Here is a 16,648-nt window from a genome sequence, read left to right as displayed (position 1 = left end):
TTTTATCAAATGCTTTCCCTGAATCAATTGATATCATATTTTTTCCAGCAGTTTGTTAATGTGATGTATCAAATTGATTGATTTGCAAATGTTGAACCATCCCTGCATACCAAGGATAAATACCACTTGGTCTGGGTGGATGATCTCTCTGATATGTTTTTGGATTTTATTGGCTAGATTTTGTTGAGGATGTTTGCACATATGTTCATTAGGGAAATTGGTCTGTGATTCTCGCTGTTACATCTTTTTCAGGTTTAGGAATTAATGTGATGCTGGCTTCATAGAAAGAAGTTGGGAGGATTCCCTCCCTTGCAGTTGTTTTGAAGAGCTTGAGAACTGGATTTAGTTTTTTGTCTGGTAGAATTCAGCAGGGAAGACATCTGGTCACGAGATTTTCTTTGGTGGGAGGGTCTTTATTACTGATTCAATTTCCATCTTATTAATGGGTATGTTTAGGTTTATTGTATCTTCATGACTTAATATAAGTAGGTTGTATGTGTTTAGGAATCTATCCATTTCTTCTAGGTTTCCGAGTTTGTTGGCATGCAGCTCTTTTGGGTAATTTCTGATGATCCTTTAAATTTCCGTGATTCTGTTGTTACATTTCCTTTTTCATCTCTAATTTTATTGATTTGGGTCTTCTCTCTCCTTCTTTTGGTTAGTTGGGCCAATGGTGTGTCAATTTTATCTTTTTCAAAAAACCAGCTCATAATTTTGCTGATCTTTTGTATTTTTTTTGTTATGTATTGTTCATTTTCAATTTTGTTGATTTCTTCTCTAATTTTAATTCTTTCTTTTCTCCTACTAGTTTTGATTTGGATTGTTGCTGTTTTTCTAGATCCTTGAAATGCATAGCTAGCTCATTTATTTGATGCCTTTCCAATTTCTTTATGTAGGCATCTATTGTTATAAACCTTCCTCTTAACACTGCTTTTGCTGTATCCTTTAAGTTTTGATATGTTATGTTGTCATCTTCATGTTTCCAGAAATAATTTTATTTCTATGACACATTGTTCATTCAGGAGCATGTTGTTCAGTCTCCCTGTGTTTGCATATGTTTTAGAGATTCCTGGGTTGCTGATTTCCAACTTCATTCCGCTGTGGTCTGAGAAGATGCGTAGTTATGAACTTGATTTTTTTTTATTGTGCTGAGACTTGCTTTATGGCCTAGTATGTGGTCAATCCTAGAGAATGTTCCATGCACTTGTGAGAAGAATGTGTATTTTACACCTTTAAGATGAAAAGTTGTGTAGATATCTGTTATGTCTATTTGGTCTATAATGTTGATTAAATCTACTGTTTCCTCGCTGATTTTCTGTCTTGTTGATCTGTTTGTTGATGAAAAGTGAAGTATTGAAATCCCCCATTAAATCCTTTAATATTTGTTTCAAATGTCCAGGTGCCCTGTATTAGGTGTATATATGTTTTCATAGTTATATCTTACTGTCGAATTGATCACTTTTCCCCCCATAACCTCCCTCCCACCCACAACCATCCCATTTCCTGCTCCCTCTCTCATCGCATTCATATCAAGATTCACTTTCAATTATCTTTATATACAGAAGATCAATTTAGTATATACTAAGTAAAGATTTCAACAGTTTGCACCCACACAGAAACACAAAGTATAAAGTACTGTTTGAGTAGTAGTTATACCGTTAATTCACATAGTACAACAACACATTAAGGACAGAGATCCTACATGGGAAGTAAGTGCACAGTAACTCCTGTTTTTGATTTAACAATTGACACTTTTATTTATGGTGTCAGTAATCACCCGAGGCTCTTGTCATGAGTTGCTAAGGCTATGGAAGCCTCTTGAGTTCGCCAACTCCAATCTTATTTAGACAAGGCCATAGTCAAAATTGAAGTTCTCTCCTCCCTTCAGAGAAAGGTACCTCCTTCTTTGATGGCCCATTCTTTCCACTGGGATCTCACTCACAGAGATCTTTCATTTAGGTCATTTTTTTTTTGCCAGAGTGTCTTGGCTTTCCATGCCTGAAATACTCTCATGGGTAGAGTATTTACCCTGTTAAATATAAGTGTGGGAATAATTGAGGGAGGAGATGTACAGTTCCGCACATGCTCTATTGGACTTACCTCTAACGGTAGAGTTAGAAACGTGCCAGGGGATTCCAATTCAATCCCATCAAGGTGGCATGTACCAATGCCATCTCAATAGTCAAAGTGATCAGTTACAGTTCATAATTGATCATAATGATAGGATTAAGAGCCAAAGGGGAAAAAAAAGAGCCAAAGGGATCACATAAACGAGACTGGTGTCTGCTAATACTAACTGATATAATTAAAAAGGAGAGAACGATCCAACATGGGAAGCCAGATACACAGCAGGCTCATAGAATGACAGATGTCCTACACAGCACTCTGGCCTCGAAATCAGCCCTTAAGGCATTCAGATCTGGCTGAATTGATCCCTTAATCATTATATACTGTCCTTTTCTCTTTTAATAGTTTTTGTGTTAATGTCTGTTTTATCTGATATTAGGATAGCTCTTTTTTCATTTGTGTTGGCATGGAACATCTTTTTCCATCCTTTCACTTTCAGTTTGCGTGCATCTTTTTTGGTGAGATGTGTTTCTTGTAGGCAGCAAATAGATGGGTTTTGTCTTTTAATCCATTCAGCCAGTTCATAGTGATGACCATGTTTCTGTGTTTTTGTGTGCAACACATCTTTAGCATCTTTTGTAGGGCTGAACTGGTGGTAACAAATCTTTCAATTTTTGTTTGTTATTGATGGTCTTTATTTCACTTTCATTCATAAATGAGGACTTTGCAGGGTATACTATTCTAGGTTGAAAGTTTTTTTCTCTTAAGACTTGAACTATATCTCACTACTTTCTCCTAGCCTGAAGGGTTTCTGATGAGAAGTGTGCTGTGAGTCTCATTCTAAATCCTTTGAAGGTAATCTAGCTTTTTTCTCGTTTACATTTTAGAATCTTCTCTTTGTTTTACTGTGGGGACTATGATTACAATGGGTATGGTGAAGATCTTTTCTGGTCATGTCTATGAGGAGTTCTGTGTGCTTCCTGTACTTGACATCCCTTTCTTTCTACAAATTAGGGAAGTTTTCTGTTATTATTTCACTAAAAGGGCCCTCTAATCCTTTCTCTTTTTCCATGCCTTTAGGAACTCCTAGAACCGTTATGTTGGTTCATTTTATAGTATCCTATAGATTTCCAACCATGTTTATTTGTTTTCTAATTTCCTTTTCTTGTCTTTGGTTTGAATGTATAATTTCCTGTGATTTGTTTTCTGATATTCTTTCTTTCATTTGCTTCACCAAATCTGTTGGTAAGGCTCTGCACTGCATTTTGATTTGTTCTATTGAATTCTTCATTTTGATTTCTCTTTAAGATCATCTCATTTTTGGGAGAAATTTTCTTTCATGTCCTGTATGAATTTCAGTAGTTCATGCATTTGCTTCTGATTACTTCTCTGATCAACTTTTTGAATTCCATTTCTTGCATTTCTTCAATCTCTTCATCTTCACAATCTAGTATTGAATTGTAGTGTTCTTTTGGGGGTGTCATTTTGTCTTCTTATTCTTTTTAATTGTATTGGTGTGTTTGTTGTTTGGCATTTGTGGAGATAGTTGGTTTCTTTTGTGTGTGTGTGTGCTGTGGTGACTTTTATTTGTACTATGATTCCATAGATAAGTGGACTGTCTGCTTCCAGTGAATATCTACAGACTTGTAGTAGGTGTGGCCAGAGAGCTCTGTTCAGGTCTCCAGGGTTAAGAGTGTGCCTAAGGTGACACCCAGGATTTGGAATGGTAAATCTTGTCTTTTTTAAAATCAGAAATGAAATTTATTCTGCTCATCTGAGCTCCTCTCCTCAAAGGAGACCAGCCCCAGTGGGTATAATATTCACCCTCTCTTTCCCAAGGACAACACAAAGGATCTGTGCAGTCCTCAGTGTAATCTCAGATTCCCCAACAATGTCTCTCACCAGGTAACCAGTAAGCCCTGAGCTTGTGGAGTCTTCCACTGTGACTGCCCAAAGTCACAGCCACACCTTGAGTCTTCCCACACACCCTCAATTTTTTTTTCACAGTCTCAGTACAGAAGCCTCACAGAATCACAAGCTCCTAGCCCCTGTTAGTTCTCCCCACCACAGCCAGGAGTCTCCACTCAGCTGGTTGTTGAGCATGGACATGAGCTGGCACAGCTGTTATATATGTCCAAAATGGTGCCCGCTCTATTGGCTTGTTACAGGATGCTGTTGTAAAGTAATCAGAGAGAGAGAAATATGTCCATCCCATCCTTTTTTTTTTCTCCTCTGGTTTGGCAGATACACTATCCCCAGTGGGGCTCCAAGCCGGGATCCCTCTAGGCTCTTCCTGCAGCTTTTTTGCCAGTTACTTGGGCTGCTGCAGTCTGGTCTCTCCTCATTTTCTTTCTTTTTTTTTTTTTTTATTTTTGACAGGCAGAGTTAGAGAGAGAGAGAGAGAGAGAGAGAGAGAGAAAGGTCTTCCTTTGTTGGTTCACCCCCCCAAATGGCCGCTACGGCCTGCATGCTGCGGCTGGTGCACTGCACCAATCCAAAGCCAGGAGCCAGGCACTTCCTCCTGATCTCCCATGCGGGTGCAGGGCCCAAGCACTTGGGCCATCCTCCACTGCCTTCCTGGGCTACAGCAGAGAGCTGGACTGGAAAAGGAGCAACCAGGACAGAATCCAGCGCCCCAACCGGGACTAAAACCCAGGGTGCCGGCGCTGCAGGCAAACAATTAGCCAATCGAGCTGCAGCGCCAGCCCTCGACTGTTGGAGTCCCAAGTTGTGGGACTATCTATCCCTTTCTCCTAGGTTTCCCCATGTTTTGGCACACAGCTCTTTGCAGTAAATGCTAATGTTTTTTGTTTGTTTGTTTATGTGCTATCTGGTGTTACATTTCTTTTTCATCTCTGATTTTATTGATTTGGGTCTTCTCCATCTTTTTAACCTAGAAACCTTTTATTTAAGATGTACAATCCATGCAATTCATATACACAATATTAGGAACACTGATTTTTCTTTTTTTTTTTTTATTTTAACTTTTTTTGACAGTGAGAGAGAGACAGAGAGAAAGGTCTTCCTTTGCTGTTGGTTCACCCTCCAATGGCCGCCACGGCTGGCGCGCTGCGGCCGGTGCACCGTGCTGATCCGATGGCAGGAGCCAGGTACTTATCCTGGTCTCCCATGGGGTGCAGGGCCCAAGCACTTGGGCCATCCTCCACTGCACTCCCTGGCCACAGCAGAGAGCTGGACTGGAAGAGGGGCAACCGGGACAGAATCAGGTGCCCTGACTGGGACTAGAACCCAGTGTGCTGGCGCCGCAAGGCGGAGGATTAGCCTAGTGAGCCGTGGCACCGGCCAAGGAACACTGATTTTTCAAATCAGGCCTCCCTCTTCCCTCTCCTATTCCCATTCTTATTTTTCACTAAGGTCTATTTTCAGTTAATTTTCTATACAAAAGTATAACCCTACACTAAGTAAAGAGTTCAACAACATGAAAAAAGCCTGTTTCTCAACAGTAAAGATGAGGGCTGTCAAAATCATTGGAAAGCAAAGTGTCAGTTTCACTTCTATAGATTGCCTTTCAGGTACTCTATTATTACTACAGATCAGGGAGAACATATGATGTTTGTCTTATGGGGATGGCTTCTTTCACTAAGTACAGTGTTTTCCTGTTGTATCCATTTTGTTGCAAATGACGTGCTTTCATTTTTTTAACTTCTGTGTAGTATTCCATAGTGTACATATACCATAATTTCTATAACCAGTCTTCAGTGGGCAGAAATATGGATTCCATGTTTTAGCTATTGTGAGTTGAGGTACAATAAATATGGGGGTACAGATCGCTCTTTCATATTCTGATTTCATTTCCTTTGGGTAAATTTCCAGTAGTGGGATTGCTAGATCATATGGACGGTCTATATTCTGATATCTGACATAACTCCATCTTGTCTTCCACAATGGCTGTACCAGTTTACATTCTCACCAACAGTGGATTAGGTTACCTTTCCCCCATATCCTCACCAGCATTTGTTGTTTGTTGATTTCTGTAGGAAAGCCATTTTACACAGAGTGGAATGAAACCTGAATGTGGTTTTGTGTTTTTTAATTAAAGATTTATTTTATTTGAAAGTCAGAGTTACAAAGAGGCAGAGACTTAGAGAAAGAGAGGGGGCCTTCTATCCACTGGTTCACTCCCCAGATGGGCACAACAGCTGGAACTGTACTGATCCAAAGCTTCTTCTGGGCTTCCCATACAGGTGCAGGGTCACAAGGATTTGGGCAACCTTCCACTGCTTTTCTAGGCCATAACAGAGAGCTGAATCAAAAGTGGAGGAGCTGGGACTTGAACTGGTGACACTATGGGATGCTGGTACAGCAGGCAGCAGCTTTACCTGCTGTGCCACAGCACCAGCCCCCCTCAATGTCATTTTGATTTGTATTTCTCTGCTGGACAGTGATGCTGAGCATTTTTTCATTTGGCTCTTGTTCATTTGGAATTCTTTTGAAAAATTCCTGTTCAAGACCTTTGCCCATTTTTAACTGGATTGTTTGGTTTTCTATTGAGTTGCTTGATCTTTTTATGTATTCTAGTTATTAATCCTTTATCAGTAGCATTGTTGCAAATAATTTCTCACATTCTGTCTGTTGCCTCTTCACTTTCCTGAGCATTTCCCTTGCAGTACAGAAGCTTCTCAATTTGATGTAATCTCATTTGTGAGTTTTGTCTTTGATTGCTTGTGCCTCTGGGGTCTTTTCTAAGAACTCTTTGCCTTTACCAATATTTTTCGGGGTTTCCCCAATGTTCTCTAATAATTTGATGGTATCAGGTCATAGATTTAGATCTTCAATCCATTTTGAATGGATTTTTGTCTAAGGTATAATGTAGGGGTCCTGCTTCATAGTTCTTCATGTGAAAATCCAGTTTTCCCAACACCATTTGAGGAGACTGTCCTTGCTCCAGGGATTGGTTTTAGCTCCTTGGTCAAATATAAATTGTTTGTAGATGCTTGGATTGATTTCTGGTGTTTCTATTCTGTTCCATTGCTCTAACTACCTGTTCTTATACCAGTACTGGCTGTTTTGATTATAACTGCCTTCTAGTATGTCTTGAAATCTGGTATTGTGATGCCACTGGCTTTGTTTTTGTAGTATAAAATTGCTTTAGCTATTCGAGTCTCCTGTGCCTCCATATGAATTCCAGCATCATTTTTTTTTCTAGATCTGAGAAGAATGTCTCTGGTATTTGATTGGTATCACATTGAATCTGTAAATTGCTTTCAGAAAAATGGACATTTTCATGATATTGATTCTTCCAATCCATGAGCATGGAAGATTTTTCCATTTTTCTTTCTTTAATGTTTGTAATTCTCATCATAAGAGGTCTTTGATATCCTTGGTTAAATTTATTCCAAGGAATTTGATTTTTTGGTAGCTATTGTGAATGGAATTGATCTTAGAATTTCTTTTTCAGTCATGGGATTGTGTACACAAATGTGTGTTGATTTTATATTCTGCTACTTTACCAAACTTCTCTATGAGTTCCAACAGCCTCTTGTTAGAATCTTTTGTTTCCCGTATATATAGAATCATGTCATCTGCAAATAGGGGTAGTTTGACTTCCTCCTTCACAATTTATTTTCCTTTGATTTCTTTTCCTTGCCTAATGGCTCTGGCTAAAACTTCGTGGACTTTATTGAAATAGTAATCATAAGGGTGAGCATTGTTGTCTGGGTCTGGATCTTAGTGGGGATGCTTTCAACTTTTCCTCATTCAGTAAGATTGTGGCCATAGGTTTCTTATAAATTGTCTTGTCTTGAGGAACTATCCTTCTATATGCAGTTTGCTTAAGGTTTTCATCATGAAAGGATGTTGTAATTTATCAAATGATTACCTCAACAGATGCAGAGACAGCATGTTTTTTGTTCTTCAGTTCCTTAATGTGATGTATCTAACTTCAGTAAATCAATTTTGCAAATGCATATGAGGAATAAATCCCACTTGGTCCGGGTGAATGATCTGATTTATCTTCAGATTTGATTGGCAAGTGTTTTGCTGAGGATGTCTGCATCTGTATTCATCAGGGAAATTAGTCTATAGTTCTCTTTCTCTGGTGTAATTTTTTCTGGCTTAGGAATTAAGGTGATGCTGGCTTCCTAGATGGAGTTAGGAAGGATTCCCTTCCTTGCAATTGCTTTGAATAGCTTGAGAACTGTATTTAGTTCTTCGTCTGGTAGAATTCAGCAGTGAAGCCATCTAGTCCTGGGCTTTTCTTTGTTGAGATGGTCTTTATTACTAATTTAATCTCCGTCTTGGTTATTGGTCTGTGTAGGTTTTCTGGTTCCTCATGGCTTAGTTTTGGTAGGTTTTATGTGTCCAGGAATCTATCCATGTCTCTTAGGTTTCCCCATGTCTTGGCATGCAGCTCTCTGTAGTAATTCCTGATGATTCTTTTTGTTTCTGTGGTTTCTGTTTTTACATTTCCTTTTTCATCTCTGATTCTATTGATATGGTCTACTCCCTCTTTTTTTGTAACCTAGAAACCTTTAGTTTAAGTATACAAGCCATGCATTTTACATATACAAATTTAGGAACATAGTGATTCTTCTCATCCAGGCTTCCCTCCCATCTGTAATCCCCCCTTTCTTCCTCCCTCTCCTATTCTAATTCTTATTTTTTACTAAGATCTGTTTTCAGGTAACTTTATATACATGAGAGTAACCCAACACTAAGTACAGAGTTCAACAAATATTAAAAAAAAAAAAAAACTGTTCATCAAGACAAGGGCTATTCAAAGTCAATCATTGCATCACAAAGTGTCAATTTGATTTCTGTAGATTACCTTTCAGGTACTTTATTAGTTACCACAGATCAGGGGGGATATGATATTTGCCATTTGGGACTGGCTTCTTTCACTAAGTACAATGTTTTCCTCTTGCATCCATGTTGTTACAACAACATGATTTCATTTTTTAAACCTCTGTTCAGTATTCCATAGTGTACCTATACAATAATTTCTCTAGACAGTCTTTAGTGGATGGACATGTGGATTAATTCCATATCTTATCTGTTCATTGGGGTACAGATCACTCATATTCTGATTTCATTTCCTTTGGGTAAATTTCCAGAAGTGGGATAGCTGGATCATATGGAAGGTGTATATTCTGATATCTGACATAACTCCATCTTGTCTTCCACAGTGGCTGTACCCATTTACATTCTCACCAACAGTGGATTAGGTTACCTTTTCCTCCACAACTTCCCAGAATATATTGATCGTTGATTTCTGTAGGAAAGTCGTTCTGCCTGAGATGAGGTGAAAACTCATTGTGGTGTTGATTTGCATTTTCCTGATGGCTACTGATGCCAAGCATCATCTGGATTTCTTCTATTGAAAAAAGTCTATTCAAGTTCTTTGTCTATTGACTCAATTGAATCAACCATGATTCAATCTCCATTTTGGTTATTGGTCTGTTTTGGTTTTCTAGTTCTTCATGGCTCAATTTTGGTAGGTTGTATGGGTCCAGGAATCTATACATTTCTTCTAGGCTTCTCCATGCATTAACATATAGCTCTTTGTAATAATTCCTGATTATTCTTTTTGGTTCTGTGGTATCTTTTGCTACATTTCCCTTTTCATGTCTGATTTTATTGATTGGTGTCTTGTTCCTCTTTTTTTGTTGGGCAAATGGTGCATCCATTGTTTTTTTTTTTTTCAATTTTATTTCTTCTCTATTTTTAATTATTTCTTTCCTCTTACTAATTTTGGGTTCCTTGTTGTTTTTCTAGGTCCTTGAGATGCATTGATAGTTCATTTATTATGTGGCTTTCCAATTTCTTAATGTAGACCCCCAATTGCTATAAATGTCCCTCTTAGCAATGCTTTTGCTGTGTACATAAGTTTTGTATTGTTATATTGTCATCTTTATTTGCTTTCAGAAATTTTTTAATTTCACTTTTGGTTTCTACTATGCTCCACCGTTCATTCAGGTGAAATTTGTTCAGTATCCCTGTATTTGCATATGTCCTAGAGATTCTTGAAAATGGAATGAAACTAGAAATCAACAGCTCATCAGAGAAGCATGGAATGGTTTCAATTTTTTTGAATTTGCTGAGACTTGCTTTATGGCCTAGCATGTGGTCTATCCTAGAGAAAGTTCAATGCACTGGTCAGAGAATGTGTATTCTGCCACTCTGGGATAAAAAGTTCTGTAGATTTCTGTTAGTCTCTAAGGTTAATTAACCCTGTTGTTTTCTTGCTGATTTTCTGTGTTGTTGATCTGTGCATTGCTGAAAATGGAGTTTTGTCTCTTTTTAGATCCATTAATATTTCTTTTAAATAACCACATGCCATATAATTGGGTGCACTCCAGTTTATGATAGTCGTATCTTCTTGTTGAATTGATCGCTTACTCATTGCATTTTCTCTTTTAACAGTTTTGAGTTAAAGTCTCTTTTGTCTGATACTAGTTTGGCTACACCAGCTCTTTTTTGGATTCTGTTAGAATGGAATATCTTTGCCCATCCTTTCACTTTCAAGTGGCAGTATCTGTTGGTGAATTAATTGTACTTCTTGTAGGCAGAAAATAGATGTGTCTTGTTTTTTAGTCCATTTGGCCAGTCTGTATCCTTTAACTAGAGTGTTCAGGTCATTTACACTCAACATGACTATTGATAAGTAACAACTTAGCCTTGCCATTTTTCCATAAATATTTGTATTGTTCACTTTGGGTTTCCTTTGTACTTTTACTGGGAGATTCCTGCCTTCACATTTTTTCATAATGATGACCATGTTTCCATGTGTACCACATCCTTAAGCATCTTTTGTAAGACCGGATGAGTAGTGCCAAATTCTTTCAATTTCTTTTTGTTATGGAAAGTCTTTATTTCATTTTCATTCACAAATGAGAGCTTTGCTGGATATGGTATTCTGGGTTGAGAGTTTTCTCTTAGGACTTAGATTATGTTGCTATTCTCTTTAGCCTGTAGGGTTCTGATGAGAAGTCAGCTGTGAGTCTAATTGGAGATCTTCCAAATGTAATCTAGTGTTTCTCTCATGCATATTTTAGAATCTTTTACAGTGGAAAGTTTGACTACAATGTGTCGTGGTGAAGATCTTTTCTGGTCATGTCTTTTAGGAGTTCTGTGTGTTTCTTGTACTTGGACATCCCTTTCTTTCTCTAAATTAGGGAAGTTTTCTGTAGTTATTTCACTAAAGAGGTCTTCTAATCCATTCTCTTTCCATGCTTTCAGGAACTCCTAAGTCTTGTATATTGGGTAATTTGATAATATCCCATAAATATCCAACACTTTATTTTTCTGGTATGATTGTAAAATTTCCAGAAATTTGTGTATTCTCAGATTTTCTTTGGCTTTATTCAGTCTATCGTTAATGCTTTCCATTGTATTTCTTATTTATCAAATTCTTCATTTCTAATATTTTCTTGGTTTCTCTTTAAAGTCTCAATTTCATGGGAAATATTTTCATTCAAGTAATATGAAATTAATTTGTGGATTTGCTTCTGATTACTTCTGAGTAATTCTATGATTAACTTATTGATTTCTGTTTCCACCATTTTATCAATCTATTCTTCACATTCTAGTATTCAAGTGTTGTGTTCCTTTGGGGGTGTCATGTTGTCTTCATTACTCTTGTTTCTTGAATTTCTGTGATTATTTTAAGGCATTTTTGTGGATACTTGTTGGTTTTTTTTCCTCCTCTGATGGTTTTTATCTTTCAGTGAATACGCAGAGATATGTGCTAGGTGTGGCCAGGGAGCTCTGTTCAGAGCTCCAGGGTGAGGGGAGTATCCACGGTGACACTGAAATTAGGTGTGGTAAATCTTTTTATCAGCTCTGTTGACATAGTTTCATCCTCACCTGCACTCCCTAAGGTGACCTAAGCCTGGGAGCTAGCCCCAGTGGGTACAATATTCATTCACATTGCCACAAGAATGACACAAAGGATCCATGCAGGCCTTAGTGTGAACATGGATCCCACAGCAATGAACCACCCCAGTGAATCAGGGAATCCCAAGTGTGTGGAGCAACTACCCAGAGACCCAGCCACACGCTCCCATGCAGCCAGTGTTTCCATACAAGGCCCCCACAGTCACAGGGTGCTGAGAATCTACTCTGCCCTGCCATTCTATCCTGTCCACAGAGAGGTGGAGATGCTCCCAGAGCTAGCCTAAACCCCATAGCCTGTGACTTGCTGCAAGGCTGGGGAACCTCACAGGCCAAAATAGGCACCCAGCCCCCTATCAATCCCCTCTACCAGACCTGGGCATTTCCTTTCAGTTGGTTTCTGGGCACACAGACTCAAGCTGGGGCAGCTGTTATGTATGTCCAAAATTGTGCCTGCCCTGTCTCAGGTATTTGCAGGGCACTGTTCTCAGGGGTTGGGGAGAAAGAAACATGCCCCTTTTCCCCTCTAGGTTGGTAGGTACACTGTCACCCACAGAGCTCCAGTCTGGTCCCACTTCACTCTCCAAAGCTTGTGCTAAAGCTTTCAGCTGCTGCGGTCCTGTGTTGTGTGCATGTCCATACCTTTCATGTGGACCCACAGTGTTCCTCTAACTGCTCTGGTATTTCCACTGGAGTTTTCTTCCTAAGTGCAACCTCAGGGGTTGCACTCTTCCATTTTTTTTAAACTATCTTCCTTTAGACTAGAGCAGTAAGCTCCCTCCGTAGTCTGCCATCTTGGAATCTCTTCTAGAATCAGACTTTATTCTGAAGACATCAGTTTCTTAAGCAGAATAATTACCTAAAGAAAGACAATTCATTATTGTGGGCAGACAAGGGTAAGGTGGGAAAGAGGATGATCATAAGCAAGGAGACAGGATAGGTAGATGTGTGCAAGGTACTCTGTCTCAGACCTAATGAGTTTTAATGCCTTCTACGTATCATGGTAGAGCAGTCTGGGTAGTAGCTGGCACCTTGGATCTGTTGCATAGGAGAAATGTTAGAGGTATACATAAAGATTTAGGATACTGAAGGCATGAGTTTGGATAAAGTTGCCTGTGGTGGGCTTATAGAAAGAAAAAGGGAACAACAACAACAACAAAAAGAACCACTAAGGCTAGAATTCTAATATTAAAATTTAAAGGACAGGAAGCAAGTAAGGCAAGAAAGAACTGAAAGCAACTAATTAAACTGGTTACAGGGTCAAAACAAAGTGATGTCACAGAAACCAAGTGTTTTGAGAGCCCCCAACTTCACTGAGATTCCAGCACCATCTGGCCAGCACCCCTGCTCTTGAAGGAAATGAAGGGGAGCTGGGTATGGCTGTTCACAGTGTGCCTTTCACAGATTTTTTTTAAACCAGGAAGATGGCTTAAAGTCAGTTCTCCAATCTCAACCAGCAGGTCCTTCACATAAGAAACCTGTAACTGGCAGACAACTTTGTGGCTGTTGTCTGACCATTGCTCTGTGCTGGCAGCCTGTTCTTGTGTTTTTCCTGGCTCCCAGGGAAAATGGGCCTTGGGGTAGCCCCTGGTTCTTCAGATGGAAAATGCTTATTCAGCACACTATAATAAAAAAAAAAAAAACACAATTTCAAAGGAAATGGGATGTGGGTCACTTTAACTTCAAGCACAAATGTCTGCATGGAGCATCTGCTTGTTCCCTGCTGTGGAGGACCTTACCATTTAGTAGTAGCTAATAAGTGAGCCACTAGCTGCATTTTATTATTGTCAGAGCAGGGGTAGATTTCTCTGTACAGGCTGTGTGTTTAAGCACTTTCAAGGCTCCAAACAGCTTGTTACACATGAAGTGTTACTCTGGGCTTTGGGAATTAGGACTACAACAATAATACAACCTGATTCTTCTTGACTTTTCAGGTTAACCATGTCCGAACGAGAGATTTTGACTGCTGCCTTGTTGTGCCCCTCATAGCAGAATCTGGTAATAAGCTGGACCTGGTAATCAGTAGAAATCCACTGGCTTCCCAGAAGTCCATGGACCAACAGACTCTTCCAGGAGACTGGTGTGACCAGAACACTGCTTTTTCCCAGCAGCTGAGCCATGGTGGTAATCTGGAGACACGAGAACCCACTAATACATTATAGCAGCACTTTTTATAAAGCAGGACAAAAGACGTTATCTACATGGTGCTAAAAATCCCTTTAAGATTTCTGTGACATTTGAAGCACAGATAATCATGTGGCATTAACTGCAAGCACAGGGGTTTTTTAAATCTCTCTCATGGCTCATGTTCACGTCCCTTTTCAGGTTGAAGAGGTTTCTTTTTTTGGTGACCACTATGGTATAGGGCAGGTAATTCCCTGCCAAGCCCAATGGTAGAGAAAAATAGGCAGGCTGCCCCTCCCCATGATTAACATCAGAGGAAAATTTTTTACTACAAGTTCATTTCACTATCACTTTTTAAAAACAGAAATGTCTATTTGAAAAAATTCTCTATGATAATTTCCTTACTTCACTTTCAAATCAGTTTCTTACTATAAAGTCATATAATGTGAGAACTTGACCAACAATATGGCTTTTCACAAAGCTGGCTCTACTTGGGGAACTGGTATTTGGTAAACTGTTGGGCCTGCACAATGGGAGGGGTACAGGTATAAAATTAAGTTATCTTGAAATGTTTCAGCAATGATGCACGTAGAAGACCATAATAGGTGGTGGTAAATGTTTTGCCCAAATATAGGAATGATTTTAACTAAGATGTATGCTATTCCCTATGCAACAAATGATCAAACAGGATATGTCTTGTGACCTGTTTTTTTTTTAAGGACACATTTTTAATAGCTGAAAAGCACTGATAATGAATTAAAGTATGTAGTAACACTAATTAGTTACCGTATTTTTAAAATTCAGGACTAAGAACTTAAGAGGGAATGAAAAGTCCATTAAAATGAAGTTCACATTAATGATAGGCAAATCAAACTCATAATGCTTGACATGTTTTGCAAACTGGTAATATTGAGGGGTGCACAGCACATATACTTAAAAATGACACTGGACTATCTTTTGTTCTGAGCCATGCCACTTACTGAAATTGTAAATACATTTTTCACAAAATGCATTGCCAATTATTATCATCCCTCAAAGCAATAAATTGTGACAGTTGCTTTAAATGTTTGGTGGCAACTGTTTTCATTTGTTCAGATATTTTGAATAGCTACACTAATAACTGTTATTTGGTAAATATAAAAAATAGATCTGTATATTGATGGTAGAATCTCCATACTAAAATGATTACTTTGCAAACATTTTCATTTTGGTAAGTAATTCAAACAATCACTTAGGCAAAGCATTCAAACACTGTCCTTCATTTAAGGAAAAAACTCACCTTTCTTTTTGTGCAAAGAAACAGATTACTTCAGTCACATTTCAGAACCACCAGGGCAAGAAAGTATAAAACAGAATCATGTTAAGAAAAAAATAAAAGATCATGAGTCACTTAAATATGTATTTTTATTTGTAACAAACAAGTATTAAGCTGTAAAGTATTTTTGTACAAATTTAATACTTTAATAGCATGGTATTTATCGTCTATGTATGGTTTTGGGGAATTCAAAATTGTTGCAAATATTTGTATGGAAAAAACCCTCTACTAAATGGAATAAACAGTGATTTTAAAAAGCAAAAAAATGTGATATTTGTTTTAGTTCTTTGAATACAACTATTTTTCAATGTTTGGACCTGGGTCCTACATGATGATCATGTTTGCATAATTTTCTAAAGGGGGGCAGCTTCACCACAGCTGGAAACACATACGAAAGCACATTTTTTTCCACAGGAAAGTGGGAAGAGCCTAAGTTTGAAATCAGATCTGGGGGGCAGTGGATAAAACAGCCACCCGTGGTACCAGCATCCCCTATGGGTTCTGGTTCAAGTCCTGGCTGCTCTACTTCTGATCCAGCTCCCTGCTAATGCACCTAGGAAAGCAACAGAAAATGGCCCAAGTGTTTGGGCCCCTGCACCCACATAGGAGACCTGGAAGAAGTTCCTGGCTCCTGGCTTTGGACCAGCACAGCCCCTACCATTGTGGCCTTTTGGGGAATGAACCAATAGATGGAAGACCTCTCTCTCTCTCTCTCTCTCCCCCCCTCCCTCCCTCCCTTCCTCTCCCCCTCTCCCCCTCCCTCCCCCCTCCCCCTCCCTCCCTTCCTACCCCTCTCTCTGTTACTCTGCCTTTCAAATAAATCTTTCAGAGAAATCCAACCTAGGCTTGAACAATGGTATGAAATTCACTCACCCTAACTGTGATAGGGAAGGTCTTGTCTGCACCACAGGATGTGAGGAGCAGGGGTGACATCTATAGGCAAGGGCTAAAAACGCCTGCCATGCAGGGATTGCTCCAAGACCAACAGTACACTTGCCTTAGGTGACCAAGTCAGATCTGAAGGAGTACAACATCTGCCTTTGGAGAACACTACATGTATTCTGTGAAACACAGTTACACCAAGTGTTACAATATATACTTTTAGTAGGTTATCTTTAAGAGAGAAAGTGAACACATCTACATACCTATAACCCCAACATAGGCCTTGTGAGTTTACATTCATTTTTACACAATTGCATTCACTGTGTCCAGGGTTATATTCCAAAAAAAAAAAAAAAGTATTTTCTAGCATGCGGGAATCACATGGTTCCAACTGAAGGATCTATTATC

The 16,648-nt window shown here is 38.9% G+C and overlaps 1 protein-coding gene across 12 annotated transcripts in view; it reads left to right on the top strand.

Moving 5' to 3' along the window:
• Positions 1-15,624, top strand: part of GRIP1 (glutamate receptor interacting protein 1) — a 739,429-nt gene extending 723,805 nt beyond the window's left edge. For all 12 annotated transcript variants that reach the window (XM_051846415.2, XM_051846410.2, XM_051846412.2 and 9 more), the window contains one exon: positions 13,854-15,624. In XM_051846415.2, the coding sequence (XP_051702375.2) occupies positions 13,854-14,081 (228 nt within the window). In that variant the 3' untranslated portion in view covers positions 14,082-15,624. The remainder of the gene's footprint in view (positions 1-13,853) is intronic.
• Positions 15,625-16,648: the final 1,024 nt, after the last annotated feature.

Source organism: Oryctolagus cuniculus, chromosome 11 (genome assembly GCF_964237555.1).
Source record: "Oryctolagus cuniculus chromosome 11, mOryCun1.1, whole genome shotgun sequence".
Lineage (NCBI taxonomy): Eukaryota > Metazoa > Chordata > Mammalia > Lagomorpha > Leporidae > Oryctolagus > Oryctolagus cuniculus.
The sequence above is the reverse complement of the archived record's forward strand: the minus strand, read 5'-3'. Positions and strand labels throughout refer to the sequence as shown.